The sequence below is a fragment of the Engraulis encrasicolus genome, chromosome 4 (assembly GCF_034702125.1).
Source record: "Engraulis encrasicolus isolate BLACKSEA-1 chromosome 4, IST_EnEncr_1.0, whole genome shotgun sequence".
Taxonomy (NCBI): domain Eukaryota; kingdom Metazoa; phylum Chordata; class Actinopteri; order Clupeiformes; family Engraulidae; genus Engraulis; species Engraulis encrasicolus.
In genome coordinates, this window is record NC_085860.1 from 13,960,723 (window position 1) to 13,983,222 (window position 22,500).

At 43.8% G+C, this 22,500-nt stretch overlaps 1 protein-coding gene across 2 annotated transcripts in view; it reads right to left on the bottom strand.

Annotated features, from left to right (window-relative positions):
- LOC134447331 (cGMP-inhibited 3',5'-cyclic phosphodiesterase 3A-like) overlaps positions 1-22,500 on the bottom strand; it is a 149,646-nt gene that overhangs the window by 2,186 nt on the left and 124,960 nt on the right. The window contains exons 6-13 of one of the 2 annotated variants that reach the window (XM_063196742.1): positions 21,117-21,298; positions 19,235-19,372; positions 17,687-17,798; positions 16,683-16,796; positions 14,725-14,924; positions 13,417-13,620; positions 11,771-11,932; positions 5,252-5,570 (exon numbers count right to left, since the gene is read on the bottom strand). In XM_063196742.1, coding sequence (XP_063052812.1) covers positions 5,252-5,570; positions 11,771-11,932; positions 13,417-13,620; positions 14,725-14,924; positions 16,683-16,796; positions 17,687-17,798; positions 19,235-19,372; positions 21,117-21,298 — 1,431 coding nt within the window. Of the gene's footprint in view, positions 1-5,251; positions 5,571-6,111; positions 6,150-11,770; positions 11,933-13,416; positions 13,621-14,724; positions 14,925-16,682; positions 16,797-17,686; positions 17,799-19,234; positions 19,373-21,116; positions 21,299-22,500 lie in introns of those variants that run through there. The other variant, XM_063196743.1, reaches the window with a different exon arrangement.

A 22,500-nucleotide genomic window follows, 5' to 3' on the forward strand; every position in this document is an offset into this window, starting at 1 on the left:
ACATATTACACATTTATGTCTACATATTCACATTCATTACACATTAATTTCTATGCAGCCCGATGTCTCCTCTGCTGTGTCAATGAAGGTCTGTCACCAAACTCATTACAACTGTAAAGCAAAGCCTAGGGAGTGTTAGTAAACTCATCCCAACTGTCCCTTCTCTGAAGGTTTTTTATATTTCTCCCAAACCCAAGTAAACTACAACAACTTGACTAGGCTTTTGATCCCTGTCTTTCAAGCACTTGTGGTTCTCTCTATAGCAGGGGTGCCCAACCTTTTTTTAACCAAGATCTACTTTTGAAGTTGATGGTCTGCCGTGATCTACCAAGTCAAATTCAAGGATGTCAGTATGAAAATTTAAGACCACCATTTATTAATCACCATTATTATGAACAAAATGTTTTCAGTAGGCTACTATGGCCGTATCTTTTCAGTGTGTTTTTAAAGTGTGTTGAAAAGCCTATCTTTACAAAGCAATGCAGCACTGATAGTATGCAGAGATAATTTCAGTCATACACAAGTCATAAACAACTGAAACAATTTCAAAATGATAAACATTTGGTATATAAAAGGCACATAGGCCCTATTTCTAAAATATGATGAAGCATTATCATGCCTTCAGTGGTATAGGCTACAAATTAAAAAGGACTCAGAAATTCACCATATGGGTAAATAGTAGGCTACTATGAGAGAGAGAGAGAGAGAGAGAGAGACAGGAGAGAGAGAGAGAGAGAGAGAGAGAGAGAGAGAGAGAGAGAGAGAGAGAACTCATTGGATTGGTTAACACCCCTGTTAAGTGTGACTTCTTCTATGAAGGGTTTTTTTTTTCAGCTCTCTGGGACAGTAGCACAGCAAAGGCTTTCTATTGTGAGTTTGGCCAATCGTTTTGTCCACAACTGAAGCAAGAAACAGCACAAATTGAAGTGAATTCCATACATGTCAACAACTAACATTTCCCTTACACGCGGCACGCGATATAAACGCAGTTAGCGATGATGCATGCGACTAGCGATTTGGACGAAGATCCTCGCATATCGGCGTGTCATAACGCATCGTTGCGCACATGTTCTGTTACTCACCCGATGTTACACGTGTGCACACATGAATCAACTGTAATACCCTTACGGTCACTTCCTAATGCTTTCCCCTCATTCTGTGTTACCGTGGGACTACTTATCTAACCAATACAGAGTCTATAGGATGTATTTACTCCAGGAGGAAAATGCGAAGGAAATTCAAAATCGTAATTCAAACCGTTTTTAACAAAAACGGATATCGTTAAAAAAAAAAAAAGTAAAAAAAAATTTTTTTTTTTTTTTTTTTACATTTTCGTAAACTATGGCGGCCAAATTTAAACTATGGCGGGCCGCCATAGTTTCCTCAATGTATGGGAAACACTGCAAACTTTACCAATATTGTCCATTAAGGGGGCACCTGCAAGGTGTAGAGCCCGGGGGCACCACAATGTCTTAACCCTCTGGTTGTGTTAGAAACATGGTTACGTTCATGGTGTTGATGGTCAAAATTGACCGCCTACACAAAAAAGGTAAGAATACGTTGATTAAAAATCTGATTTGCATATTTTGTGATTAATACCTTTTAGACATACTTTTGAAACATTTCTAAGGTGATTTAAATGTTCTTCTGCTTTGTTTTAGTGATTTGAAGCCTTTTTTTCTTATCTTGCACCAAGTTTTCGTTTTATTAACCCTCTGGAGTGTAGGGCCTCTCAGAGGCTTTCAGGCAGTTTGGAACACCTTTACTTTTTTCAAGTATTTCAACTAACTGTAAACATCTATACTAATGTGGCACATATGTTTGTATTCTGAAAAGCCTAACAAAAAAGAATATGAGAGTAAAGTGAATGTAATATAACTGTATATAACTTAGATGTAAATTAATGGTTCTGTCATTTTTGACCGAAACACCATGAATGTCACAAGTTGGAGTATCTTCCACAATTCTTACGGAATTTCATTATATTTCATTTTGACCATTTGAATAGGTTCGCTGGAGGATATCATGAAGTGTCATTTGTGTATGATGAAAAATAGAGAAGTTATTTAAGAATGAAGTTTCAAAACGGTCATTTTTGACCGTAACACAACCAGAGGGTTAATACAGTCCTGATCCAAGAAGGAGGTCATCAGAGTAATCTCGGCCCTCATTCAGGTCTTGTAAGACTGTGGACTTAATTGAACTGATTTTGACCCAGGTGAACGGCAAATGAAGTGTAAATAGCTTTAAATATTAATGAATGATCCATTAATCTTGCATGAGGAATTACTGTAGGCTACTGTAACCACAACAAGAAGTAGCTCAAGCAGTGTTTTGTTGTACAACGAAGTCTTGGATTAATCTGAAGACTTTATATTACTGATTCTTATCGGCCATATATTCTTATTGGCCGGATGCATTATCCAATACCAGGAAACAAAAATCACATTAAAGATCTTTTGCATATCCAGTACCAGGAAACTAAAATCACGTTAAAGATATTTTGCAACACTAAGTACAGAAAGCAACGCTAAGCAACTAGGAAACTAAACAACACTACGCAAGTTCATACAATAGTAGCACTAGCTGTCATTGCGCCGCCCTGACATGTGCTACTGCTAAAACGTCACTGACCCAAATATACAGTATGTGTTGTTACCAGAAGGACAGTGACCAAGTTGTAATGTATTACTAAAGACTCTGTGTGTAATGTCGTAGCAGTGTAGCACTATGATAATTACCACTGATTCTTGAAAGTTTGGCAAAAACATGTCCCTGCAGTAAAATATTAATTCTGTTGAAAATCAACTAAATTTTCACAAACAAAATGAACCCAGGTAATGGCCAAGGGGTCTGTCACACGAATACACAGTTGTTTGAAATATTTAAGTGTAATTTTATTACTTTTCATGGCTATAAACCTGTCCACACCCTGTAAAAACGCCTGTCCCAAGGACTGGCATCATCATTTCAATTGACTTAAAATACAAAAATCACTAACAGAATTGAACAATATCACCATGATGTGGAAGACCATATTAAAGTGGTTCTACAGATGTGCACATAGTGGATGTAAAACAATATTTACTATTATTTACTGATTGCTCAAAATGTGTCCAGCATATTGGTCACCACCGTCAGATTTTTTCTAAAAGACAATAAAATCAGGTATGCACAAGGTAATTTTCATTACTGAGGACCCCTTTTCAAACCTTCAGCTCTACTGCCTACTTCACCATCACTGAAGCTCCTGTAAGTTTATTATTTTGTCCTCAATTTGTTAATTTGTTTGGACACTGGTACTGTCCCAACCATAAACTGTCAACACCGTCGGGGGGTTTAATAGTATTGTATTACATTAATGTTAATAAATATAATTTTTTTCAGAAAAGATATGAAGCACCCAAGAAACAGAGCGAAAATGAAATGGCTAATGTGAACAAACAATGCATAATATTTAAAAGAGTGTTTTTTTGTCTCACACCGTCAGATGTCACCACCGTCAGATTTTGTTCTGCTCATCATGTTGTTCCATATTTTACTAAATTGTGCTGGTTAATGAAACATTACTAGGCATGTTAGTAAAAATTGTGATCCAAAATGATACTCTAGCCACCACTGAGGTGCATTTGGAGGTTTTTTTGTCAGAAAACCTGACGGTGGTGACATCTGATGGAGTTCACCAAATAACACATGTTTTACGTGTTTTTGACATGTTTTAAGAATATGCATACAATAAGTGTCTACAGTTATGTTGAATTGTTAAAGTAATTCACTTTAATACAGTAAACATGTGTTTTTACTTCTAATTCTGTCTGCCGCTGTTGACAAAACAAGAAAGAGCCCATTTTATGAAAAATGTTAAACATGGGGAGCTTGGCCAATGCATTCACTGCACAGCCAAGACCTACATCTATGATAATACACCTCTATATTTTGGATTTGAACAACTTAAAAGCTGTTTTTACCACATTTTCAACAACCAGTGGCTTACTTCCTAGATAATCTAACTAATGAAGTAAAAACACACACAAAAATAAAGTGTTTATGCAAGATGCCATTGACTTCAGAGGGCTATTTATTTTGCTAAATGCAGGTTCTAATTAGGCCACTTTCACCACTCTCAGATTACTGTCACCACCGTCAGTTCTTAAGTCACCACCGTAAGAAGGAGTTTTGGACATTTTAAAGGAATGTGCTTACAACATTTTCCTTAGGAGTTGTTGAAATATCAAAGTAATAGCCAATTTAAGCCTACACGAATATTTGTGAAATTACAAAAAATTGTTTGTTGTATTTAGGCGTTAAGTAAGCATCGTTTGACGGTACATATTTTAAAATTAGAACACATGAAACAGTATTAAAATAGAACAAAAGTGAATTTTCAACATTTAAAGGCATATGTGTGAACCAAAAAATACACATAATCACTTACAAACTCCAGATACATATGCAACCAAATCAATACAATTTTAATAACTTTTAATTGTGTCTGACGGTGTTGACAAAAAACAAGCTATGGTCGGAGAAAAGCCTGATTTCTGAAAAAAATACATAATGGGGAGATTGGCCTTGTGCATTTCTGAAAAGCCAAGACCTTAGTCTACAAGGATATACCATATAATTTTGTAATTCACTTTGTCTTTTTCTGTCAACATTACAACCTGTTTTAGCCACTTTCTCAAGAATCAGTGTTATGTTTTTTCAACAAATAGTAAGTACAGTGATCCTCTGTAGAACGGTGCACCTTAACGAATCTTTGATTCTTCCAACAAATGTGCACCTACCCTGTGCTTTGTTTACTGATGCTTTAAACATTGGAATGGAAATCAAATCTTCAAGTTTCTTTTGTTTCAGACGTGTAAAAGTTTGTATCTTTTCCCTGACATGTTTCAACAGTGAAACTTTCGTCTTCATCCCTGTGACCCTCTAATGAAGACGGAAGTTTCACCGTCGAAACATGTCAGGTAAAAGATCAGACCTGCAAACTCGTCAAAGAAAAAAAGGTGACAGTCTCCAGCGGACAGCCAATAAATAGCCAATTTTGGCTGCAAAAATGATTCTACTTGGACCATACAAGAAAATATGTTTATTACTCAGTAAACGTTCATGTAAAGATCAAATTTGGCAATAGGCAGCCCAGTTTCAATGAGCCGCATACTTGCAGTACCTTTTTTGACCATTTCCTGCACAGTGTCCCTTTAAGACATAATGAATGTCATACATCTATTGGAATGGAAAGAGAGCTTACGTGAGGCCTCAGAGCTGGTAGAAGCATCTTCATCTTCCTCCTCCTCCTCCTCTTCCTCAGCTGCCTGAGTCGCCCCTGAAGACTCCAGCTCTCCCTCTCCTCCTCCTCCATCCTCGCTCGCCTCCCCCTCCTCCTCCTCCACCACCACACCTCCAGGGGGCTCCACCCAGCGTCCCGGGATGAGGGCGGCCGAGTCGTACGAGGTGCAGAGCGGCCCGACGATGTGCGTAATGAAGGACTCCTGCAGCTTGGCCAGCTGGGGCGCCGAGCGATCCATGTAGGGGCTAATGGGTAAGCCCAGGCTGGACTCCTCATCTCCCTAGAGTAGAGTAGAGTAGAATAGAGTAGAGTAATGTAGTTTAGAGTAGAGTAGAGTGCTTTATTGTCACTATGTAGCCCAGGCTGGACTCCTCATCTCCCTAGAGTACAGCAGAGTACAGTAGAGTGCTTTATTGTCACTATATAGATATAAAATATACAATCAGTGATGTGGCGCCGAGCGGATGATGGGAAGGCCCAGGCTGGACTCCTCATCTCCCTAGAGAAGAGTAGAGTAGAGCAGAGCAGAGCAGAGCAGAGCAGAGTAGTAGAGTAGAGTAGAGTAGAGTAGAGTAGAGTAGAGTAGAGTAGAGTAGAGCAGAGCAGAGCAGAGCAGAGTAGAGTAGAGTGGAGTGGAGTAGGGTAGAGTAGAGTAGAGTACAGTAGATTACAGTAGAGTAGAGTAGAGCAGAGTAGAGTAGTAGAGGATCGTTATCCCGCTTATCTGCCGTTATGGTAGGGTATTTTTTTACTCTCTTACTGTCTGTAAAGTTGTAGGAACCATGTCAACTGCATCAGAATCTTGTAAGCAAGATAGTGAATGTCGCTATGCGGGCGTCTAATTAGACGAGTCTAGAATCTTCACACACACACACACACACACACACACACACACACACACACACACACACACACACACACACACACACACACACACACACACACACACACACACACACACACACACACACACACACAGAAGCTGGTTATTTTTAAAGAGGCAGAACAAAACCCCACATACAGCCAAGGTCAATACATAGTGATGAATCCATATGGCTGCAGAGGGGCCATAAAACCTCCTGGGTGTTTTTGTCTTAATGAACCCAGTAAGACTTGGCCCCTGTTGTAAATGAGCTGTTACCAGAATGGCAATGACCAAGTCGTAATGTATTACTAAAGGCCCTGTGCACCGTCATAGTGGTGTAGTACTATGATAGTAATGTATAACTTAAAACCCTGTGCACTGTTTTATAAAGCACTGTGCACTGTTTTAGTGGTGTTGTACTATGGTAGTAAAAAAAATTCAGTGACTATTACAGTGTTCCACTGAAAGTGAAAGTGAAGTGAAAGCAGAGAGAGTAGAGAGAGAGAGGTTCCATTGGCCCATTGTTTCCTGGTTCTATTATGGCCCCCCCTGGGCAGACCTAGGCAGACCTAAGGACTGTTCTATTCATTGTAGGAGCATTATGACACGCCCCTTTAGGCAGACCGGAACCTGGTCGCGTTAGGTGCCCATAGAAACCTATTATGTTGGCATATCTCTATTAAAGAATCTCTGGTGAAAGCCCACCTGGGAAACTCCCATGTGTCATCGTGACACAGCACACAGTGCTCAATGCACACAACAAAATTGCATTGATACCTCACCCATGCAAGGGGGCAGCCCCAAACAGCACCCCAAGGGAACAGTGCAGCGGGACGGTACCATGCGCAGAGTACCTCAGTCATGGAGGAGGTTAGGGGAGAACACTGGTTACTTTCTCCCCCCATGAACCTGGCGGGGCGGGAGTCGAACCAGGAACTTTTGGGCTACAAGTCTGATGCCCTAACCAATTTACGGACAATTTGTTCATTGGAGGTTTTCGTAGAAGATGTTTCGTTCAACCTAAAGACATTTCGTTCAAGCCATGCAGACATGTCGTTCAAGCCATGCAGACTTTTCGTTCAAGCCATGCAGACGTTTCATTCAACTGAGCACTTCCTATCAGTCTGCACTGTCCTGTCTCAAAAATAATAAAGGCAAAAAAACCCCAATGGAATCAGCCCTTGGGGATTGATGACCCACCAGGAAAACGCTCTGCATGCCAGATGACCAGAGCAGTTCTGTGGCCCTGTACTGAAAGCCCTGTACTTCGTCAGGGCCCTCCCTCAGTGTGGAGCGACGCAGAGCGGAGTGGAGCGGAGGACGGCACTGTGAAAGCCACATGTGTACCTCGATGTACGCGGACCACAATCCCAGCAAGGTCCCCGGTCACTATGGCAACAGCTGGAGTTGTCACTCCGGCAGGCAGGCAGGCACGTCATACCCCCTTGTGTTGTGGATGACGGAGGCCGTGATGGAGGGGGCAGAGACACACAAAGACACCAACGACTTAAAAGGACCCTCTCTGCTGTAAGCAAAGGACTTGATAGGATTTTTTTCTCTCCTTTTTTCTTCCCCCCTTTTTTTTCCTTACTGGCTAAATTGAATGTGAAGTGGAGAAAACAGAGGGCGTCAGAATATCATCGCAACAGATGGGGATGAATGTAGTGTGTGTGTGTGTGTGTGTGTGTGTGTGTATGTGTGTGTGCGCGTGTGTGTGCGCTCATGCTGTGAATCTCTCTCTCTCTCTCTCTCTCTCTCTCTCTCTCTCTCTCTCTCTCTCTCTCTCTCTCTCTCTCTCTCTCTCAATTTCCATTTGATTCAATGAGCTTTATTGGCATGACGAAAAGTAAATGTATTGCCAGAGCATACAATGCAATGAACATGTATTGATTAATTTATACATGTACACATTGTGTGTGTGTGTGTGTGTGTGTGTGTGTGTGTGTGTGTGTGTGTGTGTGTGTGTGTGTGTGTGTGTGTGTGTGTGTGTGTGTGTGTGTGTTTGTGTGTGTGTGTGTTTGTCTGTGTGTGTATGTGTGTGTGTGTGTATGTGTATGTGTGTGCCGTGGTGTTGTCGTGGCTTTTGTAGTGTCTCCTATTCAATGTCCCTTTGCCTATGGCCTTCACTGACGTATTTTGCAGCAAGAGTTGTTGTCTGCCCCCTTGTTGCCATGTCCAGGTCCGGATTATTTGTGCAAATGAATTAAAGTGTGCGTTTCTAATTTTTGAATATTTCTCACAATGTCTCACATTTCTTTCTCTCTTTCACTCACTCATTCTCTCACTCTCGCTCGCTCTCTCCTCTCTCCCTCCCTCCCTCCCTCTCTCTCTCTCTCTCCCTGCATGTGTGTGAGAGAGCTCAAGGCATCTCTCTTCATGTTTGATGTAGTCAGCTTCTGTCACTCCTCCGTCAGGGCTACCAGATCGCGGCAGGCAGGCGCCATTCCCCTTTTCTCAGCCCCAACAATGACGTGTATCAAGGACAGACGCTCTTCAAGGCAAACCAAAGTACATCCTGTCAGCACAGACGCTACTGCCGCTACTGCTACACGCCATCATCACCCAACACAGTGTGAGTCCTACTGAAGCATCCATTCACACACATACAGCTGTATCACTGCTCAGCTAGTAACCTCCCCTCCCCCCCATCATGCTCCCCCCATATCCTGGAATATATTGTTGAGGAACCATTGGATTGGAACACATTGCGTGAGCAACCATTGGACAAGTACACACGTCCTTGTGTGAAAATGGCTGTGCTCTGACGTGTTACTAGGTGTGGGTGTGGGGTGGGGGGGGATGTGTACATTTCAAGGTCGTCCAGCAATCAGGCTAGGCAGAGCAATCAGTGTGGTCGTCTCTGATTCGTCGACCTGGTTGCCTAGGCGCCCATGAAGCTCTCGTCCTGTTCGATCGAGCCCTCATCTTCACTGTAGAGTCTTGCTGTGCGCTTCCCTCTTTCAGGCCCTCCTCCTTCTCCTCCTCCTCCTCCTCCTCCTCTACCTTCCACACACGCATGGACTGACTGACGGACGTTAGGGGAATTAAGCTTCATCAGGACACCTTGACACCCTCAGACTGCAACCTATCTGGCCTGTCGAGGTTAGGTTTAGTCCTCCACACAGATGCATGCACACGCGCGCACACATACATGCACGCACGCATATGCACGGCCGCACATGTACACGCACACTCACACACACACAAACAGATGCACACACATGCACACTTACCATGCACAGAGCTTCAAGCATACAATATTGTTAAATGAATGGACAATGGACAAATTTAATTTTGTTAAGTTGCCAATTCACTTACACCAAAAACAATTCGATGTCCTTTTTTCCAGAGACAGTGAGAAAGAGAAAGAGACGTAGAGAGCATGTGTAATATAACGTATACTTTTTATCTGTCAGAGAGAGAAGCTTTCAATCGCGAAAACCATACAGGATGTCATTTTGGGGCCCGCTCTATCGCGCTGACATTCAGCCCGTTATCTCGGTCCATGTAATTGTGTGCAGGGCGCATGGCCGTGACAATCAAACGCTGCTCCACAGTGACAGAAGACTAGGAACAACAACATGCCAGGGCTGGATTAAGATGGCCTAGGGCCCGTAGGCTACATGTTGCTGTGCCCCCCCCCGAAGGTAATTTTTGCATCAAAATTACGAGGTGGGAATTCAGGGTATCATGTCTACCAACTGTACTCAACATAAAGATATTTTTTTCAATATTGCATCTTGTCACAATTAAGCAATTTTCACTTTTGGGGAGTCAGGGGCCCCCTGGAAGGTGGGGGCCCCAAGGCTGCAGCCATACCCAGTCTGTGCGTTAATCCGGCCCTGGTCTCAGCCTCCTCTTTACTTGAAGAGGTGGGAGAAAACTCTTTCCTCTGCTCTTCCACCAGGCACAGGAAGACAGATAGGAAATATCAAAACATACACTGCACTCATAGACCTCTACATCGCTGATGTAGTTCTGTTTTTCATCACAAATTTGTTTGTATTTATTTTCACTTAAATTTATTTTCACTTTAAATGCGTCAAAAGGAAGAATGACATAATGGCTTAACACAGTTCCACCTTAGGAGTCATGCTAACATGTATGCAATGTGACAAGGTGCCACATTTAGCGCTGAGTGTAAACCTATCAAGCACGAAATAGGGGAAATACTGTATACAGTGCATGTGCATGCAAAACCTAAAAATATCTTTCCACCCTATATCTTGTAGAATCTCAATCTATCAAAAAATATTGTGTCGCTGGACAATACGCAGTGAATTTTGCTGTGTCAATTCAACAATTACAGAGTCAAATTCTCTTTCAACCCTCTGAGGTCTAAGGCTTTTCAGAGGCTTTTAGGCTGCTTGCACCACCCTGACATTTTCAAGTATTTTAATTTCATATATATATATTTGGAACCTGGAAGGTCTGAGGTTTCTAATGGTGTGACTTATATGTTTCAATGACAAAAACTCACAGAGTTACAGATTTGTTTTTGGAGACCAATTGCCCTCTGAAGGGCACTCGGACTGGTCCAGTCGTGGTGTAATTGTTAGGGACTTGGACCGTAGATCACAGGGTTGCAGGTTCAATCCCCACCCTTATCTTCCTCTATCCCTGGCTGAAGTGCCCTTGATCAAGGCACCTAACCCCACATTGCTCCAGGGTCTGTAACAAATAACCTTCAAATATCTTTGGATAGAAGCATCAGTGAAGTCTAAAGTAATGTAATGCAATGGTCCTTCTCTGTGTGTGTTGACAGAACACTGTACTGTTTATAATGTGCTGCTTGTGTTTTATCCATAGATGCTGAATAGAGGGGATAGCATACGCTCTAATCTGAAGTGAAGCAACGGCGGGGGGTTGGACTAGACCCGGAAACCGGAAGAAAATCGCCAATTCCCATTCATCTCTATGGGGGGAGGCTTGAGCCAATGCATCTCCTTGCCAATTCTTGCACAGTCCACTCTTTTTCAGAAAAAAAGTGCCCCACCAACTTTGATGTCGTATAACTCCTGAATGACTAAAGCTATGACTACGAAACTTTGTGACTTTTCCTAAAATGAAGTTGGCTACAATGTGATACAATGTGAATGTGATAAAGATTAGGTTTATCATTTTTGTTGTTGCCATGGCAACGGTTTTCTGACATGTAACGCCTGACCAAAAATCACTGATCTAAGTCTCATCATCATCACTTTTCATATTTTTTAAACATTTCATTAGCATCAGACACCCTTGTGAACATTTGAAGTGGTCTGATGCACATAATAACCAAAATTGATGTGCATTATCCAAATTAGATGGAAAATACATTAAGGTGACATTTTGGGCAATAAAATCAGGAAATGACATCATAATAATGTCATTATATCCAATAATGACACCAAACTGATGACATTCATAGTTCTTTGGCTGAAGATCATCCCCTCCAAGTTTGGTGGTCATACGCCATTCGGTTCCAAAGTTATGAGGGGGGGTCAAAAGAGCCCCCCGGTCCCAGGAATGCCAAAAAAGCCCGGTCTGGATAGGGTTAAGCCAAAAGTGCCCGGGCCCTATTGCTCCCACAGTTCAGCCCTGTCCATGTATATACAGTACGTCAGTGGTCTTACCTGTTCATAGAACTCGTTGACGATCCCCTGTGTCCACTGGAGATGGAGGTCCTTAGCCTTCAGAGGGCCGTTGATGTCGGCCAGTTTAATGGCCATCTGGCAGACCAGCAGTCTGTCGTTCTCATTGGACCAGTTGATGCCCGTGCCTACATCATGGGCCACCTGTTGACAAATTATGACAAACCCATTGGCATCCTTTGAGAAGATCCTACGTTACAACATATGTGTCACCAAAATTGTCTTTAACTTGGTCTTTTTAATATCGTTAATATCAATGTTGTAATAGGGAGGGCATTAGTCTATTTCATTTCAATACTGGGGGGAAGGGGGGGGATTGGCAGGCTTATGATGAGGTCAAGGTAGCGTTGGAAGATATGTGATGAGGTCAAGGGGTCATTTGTTCAAAAAAAAGGTTGAGAACCACTGGTCTATACACACCACAACAACTCGACAGCAGACACTGTCAGAGAGCAATGAGACAGATGAGAGACACACAACCAGACAACCAGTGATCCAAACATATACAGTACAAAACTGTCTCCAATATCATCAGGCCCTGCACTGACATGCACTTGCACTGGTTCCCTATTACAGCGTCCAGTACTGTACACAAATGGCGCACCAGTTGTCTTGATGGTGTTGCAATGGTAAATCCTTTTTTGTCAACACATTGGTCAAGAGAGACTTTCTCAGTTCGACTTTCAAGGAAACCTATTCAGTATTTATTTCAATGTGACCGACCGACCGCCTGCTGAGCTGGAGAGCATTTTCGCCCCAAAAATTAGAGGCCAGTCTCTCAGTGCACACACACACCATGATTAAGCCTGACTGAGTCTTCCATTCAACACACGACACGTGGCTGCTTTAAAAGCATGGCCATTGTACAAGGCTGCATTACAGTAATCAATTCAAAGCGTGCACTGCCACAGCAAGGTCACTCGCTCTCATCCAGCGGCTCATGTGAATATTATGTGAAAACGAAAGTGAGTGGAATCTAGACAAGCCTATTTGCTTTCATTAATCACCAATCATCTGTCCTCATCTTATAATGATTTCGGTGAAAGCTTCAGATTTTTTCCGGAAAACAAAAGGCATGTGGAGGGCTATTGGGGGGGAGGGGGTGGGGGGTGGGGGGGCAGAGATTAAGCAGCTGGATTTAATCCTAAACAAACAGTCTTTAGTCCAACAGTCTAACATCAGCAGAGGGCAATTAGCTGGCATTTCCCTGGCATATAAAACCTTGTGTTGGCACAGTGGCCAGACCCGGTATTGCGCTGTATATCACAGCAGATTATACAGTATCTTGCATTATAGAGCATCGTATAGGCCAGCCAAGTGCCAAACAACTGACCAACTGTTCTTGTTTGGCCCTCTAATGTTCAGGTTAAGAATAAGATAGGAATGCTCTTTTCCAAGTCTTCAGCAACAATAACATCAGAGTGAAGAAACTCATCCCTGACCTGCTCTAGCCTCTTTGGTTTCCGCCCCTCCACCATCTCTCTCCTCCTCTATTCCCCTTTTAATTCATCCCTTTCACATAGTCTAGCGTTTCTCAACACTATTTTTTATTTTAAGTTGCTTTGATTAAAGGCCAAAGGACGGCATTTCATCTTCTTCCTCAACTTGGCTATGGATTACCCACCCACCTTGGCATTGAACTCGGCCAGGAAGTCGAAGTGCTTCTTCAGGTCGGTGGCGAGGATGGCCTCGATGACCAGGAAGCGAAACCGCTTGAACTCCACGTGGCTCAGGTGACCCAGGAAGTTGTACTCGGGGTGGGACATGAAGAGGTTCCAGGCCGCCGCCGCATGGTGGTTCTCCAGCACAGAACGGTCGTTGTACAGCACGGCCTAAACAGACACACACACACACACACACACACACACACACACACACACACACACACACACACACACACACACACACACACACACACACACACACACACACACACACACACACACACACACAGGTGAGAAACACACACATATGGAAGGACACACACGGACGCACACACAGACACACATGCACGCATGCACACTCAAATACACATACACAGGCAATCATGGGCAATCAAATCACACTTTTCCTACGAGAAATCGCATTAGTGGGTTTGTATGCATGTGTACATTTTCTAAGTCATTTCAAATTGGTGTTAAAGTTTGGTTTTCACTTCCAAGTTGATGTGAAGGGTCTATAGAACAATTTGAGTCCGAGTGTCAAACACAGAGAAAACAATTTAGACACTAGGTGGCGCTGCAAAATATGTGAGATTGTCTGGAGACCCACCATGTTCCACTCTCATTCGGTCGCGACCCAATTTTTTTAGCGACACTCGAATGACTGGTTGCACGCTTCTATCTCGCATAAACATTCTGATTTCATCTATGACGACAGATGACACAAGTTCAATCGCCTATAAAAATAAACATTGTGTGCAGGAAAAGTTGGATTTTTTTTTTTACGCTTTTTTTTACACCACAGCTCCGCAACCCACCCATGACCCTTCCGCGACCCACTTTTGGGTCCCGACCCACCAGTTGAGAAACACTGGTCTGGTGTAAACCAGGCCACCACCATCACTCCATGGTGCACTTGAGCACAGTAATTACTTACTCTGAGCCCTGACTGAAGAGGTGGGCTGATTACAATTAGCAACATTTCCTGATTGGCTTATTGTATGGCTGAAGGTGGCAATTAGCTGGGGGTATGACAGGAGCAAACACATGCTACTTGACTCTTGCCTCTGAATGCATCATCACTGATGTTTGCCATGTAGCTTTTAATAATACTAATGTAATAATATGTATTTATAAATCTCTCTTTCTCTCTGTCTCTCTCTCGCTCTCTCTCTCACCTGAGAAGGGCTGCCTAGCGGCTGCCACGTACACACACACACCCACCCACACACACCCACACACACACACTCCTCCTCCCCTCCCCCACCCCCTCACCTGTGGGGCACTAGTCGCTACCAGGAATGCGTTGGTGCGTCCGGGGTGGTCGTAGTCGTGCATGGCGGCGGCCACGTAGAAAGCCATGAGCTCCAGAGCGGGGATGAGGCCCGACAGGCAGCCGTAGCCGTCCTCCGACACCGGGTACGTCTTGGACAGCAGGTACCCCATGTGGCTGTGGGCCACGCCACTGTCCGAGTCTGGGGATGGGGATGGAAACACACGACGTTGCATTACATTAGTGTTTCTCTTTTTTTTCCGACTTTATTTGATAGGACAGTATGAGGGGTGGACAGGAAGCGAATTGGGAGAGAGACGGGGAGGGGTTGGCAAAGGACCCAAGCCGGGAATCGAACCCGGGTCAGCCGCATGGCAGGCGAGTGCCCTAACGGGTGGCCAAGACAGGGTCTACATTAATGTTTCTCAACGGGGTCTCTACAGCCCCCCCAGGGGGTGTTGGGGGGGCCCAGGGGGGCGTTGGGGAGGATAAAGCAGAGAGGGAAGGGAGCTTGGTTACCATTGGAGGGCATTAGTCTATTTCATTATATAATACTAAGGGGGGTGCTGGCATGCACCGGGTACGTCTTGGACAGCAGGTACCCCATATGGCTGTGGGCTACGCCACTGTCTGAGTCTGGGGATGGGGATGCCAACACATTATGTTGCATTGTTACCAGGGAGGATGTCTGTGCTTCAGCCTTGGTGGTGCACACAGTCTAGGATAGCACAGCAGTATGACTGGAGCACACAGCAACCTTTTTAGAGATTTTTTATTATTTGGTGCACAAAGTGACAGTCAGTTTATGCACCAAAACAATTTTTAAAAAGGAATAACTTACTGTAGGGGACCACACTGTATTGCTGTATCAAGTGGGGGGTACTGTATATGTTTAATGTAATGTGTATTAGGTCTTTGTGTATGTTTTGTATTTATGTAAGCTGTTAAGACACCTTAATTTCCCTCGGGATTAATAAAAGTACCCTGCTACTTTGCACAACCGAGGATGCTCCTTGGATGAGGAGCTCAATGTCTGCAAGCTCTAAGAAGCAGCCCAGCTGCTTACCACTAAAGATGGACATCAGGGTATAGCTGGCCTATCATGTCACATGCATACGGTATGCAGCCATGGAAACAAAACACCACATCACGCCACATCACATCACATCACATCACATCACTGGTCCCCATCAGTGCTAGTTTCCAGACAGGCTGTGGAGGGAGGATATAGTCTAACTCTATGGCGTGCACTGCACTGAGGTATGTGGGTCTGTAATGAAGCTAATGGCCTGGGCAGGATATTCCAGTGCAGATAGCCTAAGCTCCCCTAAGCATAGACAGCTGTGCATATAGACTGTGTTGCTAAAAACGTTGTGAGACCGTAAAGTATGTGTTGAATGTGGTGTGTGGAGGAGCTTTGAACGTGAAAGCGCCACACGAGGGGGAAATTAGCTGACCAATAGGGCTTCTCCGTCACCTGCACTGACACATTAGCTGCAGAGAATGTGTGTGCTTTACTGTAAGTCAGACACGTATAGAATGCATGTGCAGTAAATATGCTGGCTTCACACATGGGAGTATTTTAGGATAATGCTTTAGTCTATGTAGTCTACAGTACCGTGTGTCTGTGGGATGTTGACTGGAAAGAGTCAATGAAGTTTACTGACAAAAATATATTTGCACACACTTTTGATATGTAGTGGGACCAATGATTTTCTTCTCTAAAATCAAATGACCATGGCGAAAGCTGTGTGTGTGTGTGTGTGTGTGTGTGTGTGTGTGTGTGTGTGTGTGTGCGTGTGTGTGTGTGTGTGTGTGTGTGTGTGTGTGTGTGTGTGTGTGTGTGTGTGTGTGTGTGTGTGAGTGTGAGAGAGAGAGAGAGAGAGAGAGAGAGAGAGAGAGGGGGGGGGGATTTACTGTATCAAGGGAAAGAGAGGTAGCCCAAATGGCCTGCTCATACCCGAGTCACTGGCAGAGTTGTGGTCATGGAGGACGCTGGGAAGGCCGGGCACAGGCTGGGTGGTGAGGTACCACACGGCATGCAGCACGTCTGTAGCATGGATACGGTTGTGGTCTGAACACAGACAGACAGACAGACAGACAGACAGACAGACAGACAAACAGATATTTAGATAGATAGATAGATAGATAGATAGATAGATAGATAGATAGATAGATAGATAGATAGATAGATAGATAGATAGATAGATAGATAGATAGAGGGGGGAAGAACAGTGTTATTGTGCTTACCCAAACTACCACTAGAGGGCAACATAACTCTGTTTTACTAAGCAGGACTTGCCACAAATCTTCACTTCAAAATCAGGTCACCAAAAGTATCTCAAAACCATTAAAATAAGTGTAAAAAGGAACCAGTTCAGCAGATTTGTACTGTAGGAATTGCATGAATAGTGCAGATGTATCAAACCTTCCAGCTAAGTGCTAACTTGATGCAGTTTTATCATAAGCCATTTTTGTGTGTAACTGCAAAAAAAAGAAAGAAAGAAAAAGAAAAAGAATGGGAACGCTAACACAGCACACACCAACAATCATTAAACATGCCCTCTAGGACACACTGTCAAGATCCAGTCAGGAGGCTTGCATTGGAAAACTGCTATCAAGGCAAATGCAAGTTTACACTCTGCATTTCTCAGCTAGCCAGCCTTTTTTGTTTTTGAAGCGTTTTGAAACATACTGTAACTCAGAGAGGCTTGCTTGTTAAGATGAAATTGAGGTGGGATAGAGGACATCACATATTCTACTTTTAGTGTTTAACAAAATCAAACTGCATGGAACTAATTCATCCTTCAGAGTATCTCTGAAAGAATCGCGGCTTCAGACTTGTGACTGGAATTGAAGAGTTGTAGTGTGGTGCCTCACAGTGGTTGCAAATGGCACTGCAACTCCTCCTATGCATGACACTGTGTATATACTGTATGTCCATTGGTGCTTTAGTATACTCACATGGGATGTCTCTGTAGCCGCTCTCTAAGGCATGGAAGTAGTTCATGAACTCTTGCACTGGGATCTTGAAGATCTCAAAGAGCCCCGTGTCCTCAAAGAGCTTGTAGGCAACCTGGAGGTGGAGACAGGTGGGGATGAACAGAACAGACAGGCCAGTTAGTCAGGAAGACAGCCAAGCAGACAGACAGGCAGACAGACAGGCATATAGGAAGACAGCCAAGCAGACAGACAGACACAGACAGACAGACAGACATATACTGTATATAGAAAAAGCATTTTAAATACTAACAGCTTTCATATTTTGGGGTCTGTCTTGTCTCAAAAGCTACCTTGACTTGCAGACAGACAGACAGACAGACAGACAGAAAGAGAGACAGACATACAAACAGACACAGACATACAGACATACAGACAGACAGACAGACAGACAGACAGACAGACAGGAAAACAGCCAAGCAGACAACCAAGCAGACAGACAGACAGACATATAGCTATATAGACATAGTATATAGAAAAATCATTTTATATACTAACAGCGTTAGTATTTTGGGGTCTGTCTTTTCTCAAAAGCTACCTTGACTTGCAGACAGACAGACAGACAGACAGACAGGCAGACACCTTCTTAAAATGCCTTTCATTTCGGGCTGTATCTGCTTCAAAAGCCACCTCGACTGCCTTGTCTCTGAGAACTGTGATAAAACTCTTCAGTACTGTATTCTCAGGTGTGTGAACACAAGTTTATTCGTGCCACTTGGGAAGCCTTCTCTTCGCAGAACAAAAGCTTTGTCATGTGTTTATTCCACATCACCGTTGCAGTACAGTACACTCTCTGGGACAACAACGTGGAGGAAGGCAGGGAGTTGATTTCGCAAACATTTCTTAGAATTAACAAAGATAAGTGGTCCAAATCCAAGCACAAAAACAGTGTTCAAAGCAGCGACTGAGGATAAGACCCAATTATTTTACAAACAAGGCCTACATATTAGAATAAACTGCTGTTGGGAAACATAGAAGTATGTTCTCTCATGTGTTATAAAAGTAACAGTCTTGCAATCAAAGATTCTACAGTGTTCTGTTCTAGAATCTTTGTTTTACAATCCAAATGAATCCTATCAGAGTGCGGAGTGCACCTTGAAAATCTTTTATTTGCTTAGACAACACTGATGTGTAGCTCCTGGATTGTCATTACAAACAAACGTGTTCACTTGACTAAATGCTATTTGAAAAGATATTTTTGCTTCAGTATCAAGATTCAGCTTTAGATTGGCCTTTGATCAGAATCTATTTTAACAAATAGATTTGTTTCAGTGATATATTTAGCATAGATTTCCCTTTGTCAAGAGCTCATTTGAATAAATCTGAACGAAGTGTTTTAATTTTGCTTTAATCTTGCTTCTGGCTGACTGTGAGAACTGTGTGGCTCCCTCCTTAGCCGTTTTTAAAACTGATCTTAAAAGTCCAGGCTTTTAATTATGTAAGATCAAATTGTTTTGTCTATTTTAATATTCATCTATATACTGTATACCAAAATAGTAGCTGGTACTGTACCTGACTGAGGATGCGTCCGCACCTGCCCTGGGTCTTGTCCACCAGCCTGAAGATGGGGAAGTTCCAGTTGTTGATCTGGCACATCAGGGGCTCCAGGTCCTCCATGACGAACGGCTCTGGAGCCAGGATGGGTTTATCCTGTGAGGTACACACACACACACGCACACACACACGCACATGCATGAACACGCACGCACACACACAGGCGAACGCACACAGATGCGCGTTCTCACACATGCACACACACACACACACACACACACACACTCACGCACAGATGCACACGCACGCAGGTGCGCGCACACATGCATGCACACACGCACGCACAGACACAAAACACACAAACAGAGACAAAATATATTATTTATGAATTTTCTCTACAGATATTTATTGTGCTGCAACAGTTACAAAGTTGCCAGCTTGCGATATGAAATGAGTTGATCTAGGGTATGTAAGCAGCAACAATACAAGACCTTCTAGTGAACCGGTGGAGATGAGTGGGCGCAGCATGAGACCAAGAGCAGTAGCTCTGCAGCTGTGGGGTGTGTGCGTGTGTGTGTGTGCGTGTGTGTGTGTGTGTGTGTGTGTGTGTGTGTGTGTGTGTGTGTGTGTGTGTGTGTGTGTGTGCACGCACGCGCACGCGTGTGTGTGTGTGTGTGTGTGTGTGTGTGTGTGTGTGTGTGTGTGTGTGTGTGTGTGTGTGTGTGTGCGGGTGTGCGTGCGAGTGTGTGTGTGTGTGTGTGTGTGTGTGTGTGTGTGTGTGTGTGTGTGTGTGTGCGAGTGCTTGCATGCGTGCGTGTGTCCATGCGTGTGTGTGTGCTTGTGCATCGCACATGTCTGTGCGCGTGTGCATGCAAACCTCTGTAGTGATCTGTGTGGGGAGGCTAGGAGTGCAATAGATCATGCAGGTGTTGTGTGTGTGTGTGTGTGTGTGTGTGTGTGTGTGTGTGTGTGTGTGTGTGTGTGTGTGTGTGTGTGTGTGTGTGTGTGTGTGTGTGTGTGTGTGCGTGCGTGCGTGTGTGCGTGCGTGCATGAGTGAGTGTACAACATGTATGCATACCTCTGCAGGGATGAGTGGGTGCAGGAAAACACTGAGAGAGCAGCAGTTCACACAGCTGTGGTGCGGTGTACTTGCATGTGTGCGTACGCGTACATGTGTGTGGTGTACGTGTGTGCATGCATACATGTGTGTGGTGTGATGTGCAATGTGTCGTGTGTGCGTGCACGTACACTCTACTTGTACTCTAAGGTGTGTGTGTGTGTGTGTGTGTGTGTGTGTGTGTGTGTGTGTGAGTGTGTGTGTGTGTGTGTGGTTAGAGTAGAGAGTATCATTTATTAAACCTGAGGGAAATGAAGGAATTAAGGTTGTGGGTGTGGGTGCGTGTGTGCATGTTTTTGTAAACACCATTTCGAAGATGTGCACTGCACCTCTGCAAGGAGTGGGAGGGAGGATGACACAGGGTGATCGGTAGCTTCGGTGTATGTGTGTATGTGTATGTGTGTGTGTGTGTGTGTGTGTGTGTGTGTGTGTGTGTGTGTGTGTGTGTGTGTGTGTGTGTGCGCGCGTGGCTGTGTGTGTGTGTGTGTGTGTGTGTGTGCGCGTATGTCTACCTCTGCAGGGATGAGTGGGTGCAGGATGACACAGGGTGATCGGTAGCTTCGGTGTGTGTGTGTGCGTGCGTGTGTGCGTGCGTGTGTGTGTGTGTGTGTGTGTGTGTGTGTGTGTGTGTGTGTGTGTGTGTGTGTGTGTGTATGTGTGTGTGTGTGTGTGTGTGTGTGTGTGTGTGTGTGTGTGTGTGTGTGTGTGTGTGTGTGTGTATGTGTGTGTGTGGGCGCGCGCGTGGCTGCATGCGTGCGTGCACATGTGTGTGTGTATGTCTACCTCTGCAGGGATGAGTGGGTGCAGGATGACGCTGGGTGATCGGTAGCTCCGGTGTGTGTCAGGGGGCTCCGCGCTCCTCTGTGCCCCCTCCGCCTGCTCCTCTCCTGGGCCCTGCTCGCTGCTGTCACTGTGGTTGGCCTCCGCCATGCTCTCGTAGTCCGACGACCCCACCACCAGGTCATCTACCAGCACACAACATACATACATAGGCTACATACATACATGCATATACAGTAAATAATATATACTAACGTGTAAAACATTGCCGCCAGTTAAAAATAAAAAGTAAGTTGCCCTGCTGCCTTAAGTTTGTAAGTTAATTCAACTGCAATGTTTTACAGTGTATACATACAGTATACTTGCAAGCACGCATGCACGTACGCAAGCACGCACGCATGCACGAACACACGCACACACACACGCTCCCAGTCTGAACAATCTCTCATAGATGAACATTCAACAGTATTGTGATTTGTTTTAGATCACATAACATAAGCTGGATTGTTTTCAAGAGGGAAAAAGCAGGGCAGGGCAAGATAATCTATTTGTGTATTACAAAAATATGGGACAAGTTTAGTAACACAAGCATTCCCTCAATGGATGTTTTTGCTAAAGCTGTACTTATGTAACTCTAAGAGATGGCAAAGTTTCACAGTGGAGCGTGCATAGAGTATTTGATGACCTATTTTGTGGACTTATTTTTTGCATTTGTTATAATACTTTAAAATCAGCTATCTCGGCTAAAAATGCTGCCTGACTTTGACCCATAAACCAGTAGGGGGAATGTATCCTGACGATGTTGTTATTGTGCACGTTTGAAACTGCCAAACACATTGTACATCAGTGGTCTCCACTTATTTTCCTCCAAGGCCCAGATTATATAGATCAAATGAGGCTGCTGGCCAAATCAAGATACAAGATACAAGATATTTTATTTGTCATGTGTATATATACGTATGAAACATATATATACAATGAAAATCTTCCCTGCTCTGGGAGTCCCAAAAAAGGTTAAAAAGAATGTTAAAAAGGCAACAAAAACAAACAAACAAACAAAAAAAGTAGGAAAAAATGTGATGAGATGTGATGAGTGGATTCCTTCCTATGTTGGTGTTTTTGAATTCAACAGTCTAATACATTGAGGGATGAAGCTGTCCCTGAGTCGGCTGGTGTGAGCACGTAAGCACCAGTATCTCCGGGCAGATGGTAGAAGGGTGAAGTGTGAAATCAATGCCCCAACCCAATGAGAAACATGTAAGATGTCTGAATAGAGAACAGATTTTTGCTTTTCCATTTTCCCTTCTTGTCAGTGTCTGCAATGAGGCCGTTAGCATAAGATCTAACTCTGTGAATGCTTTGGAGAGATATGACCCACTGAAGTTTT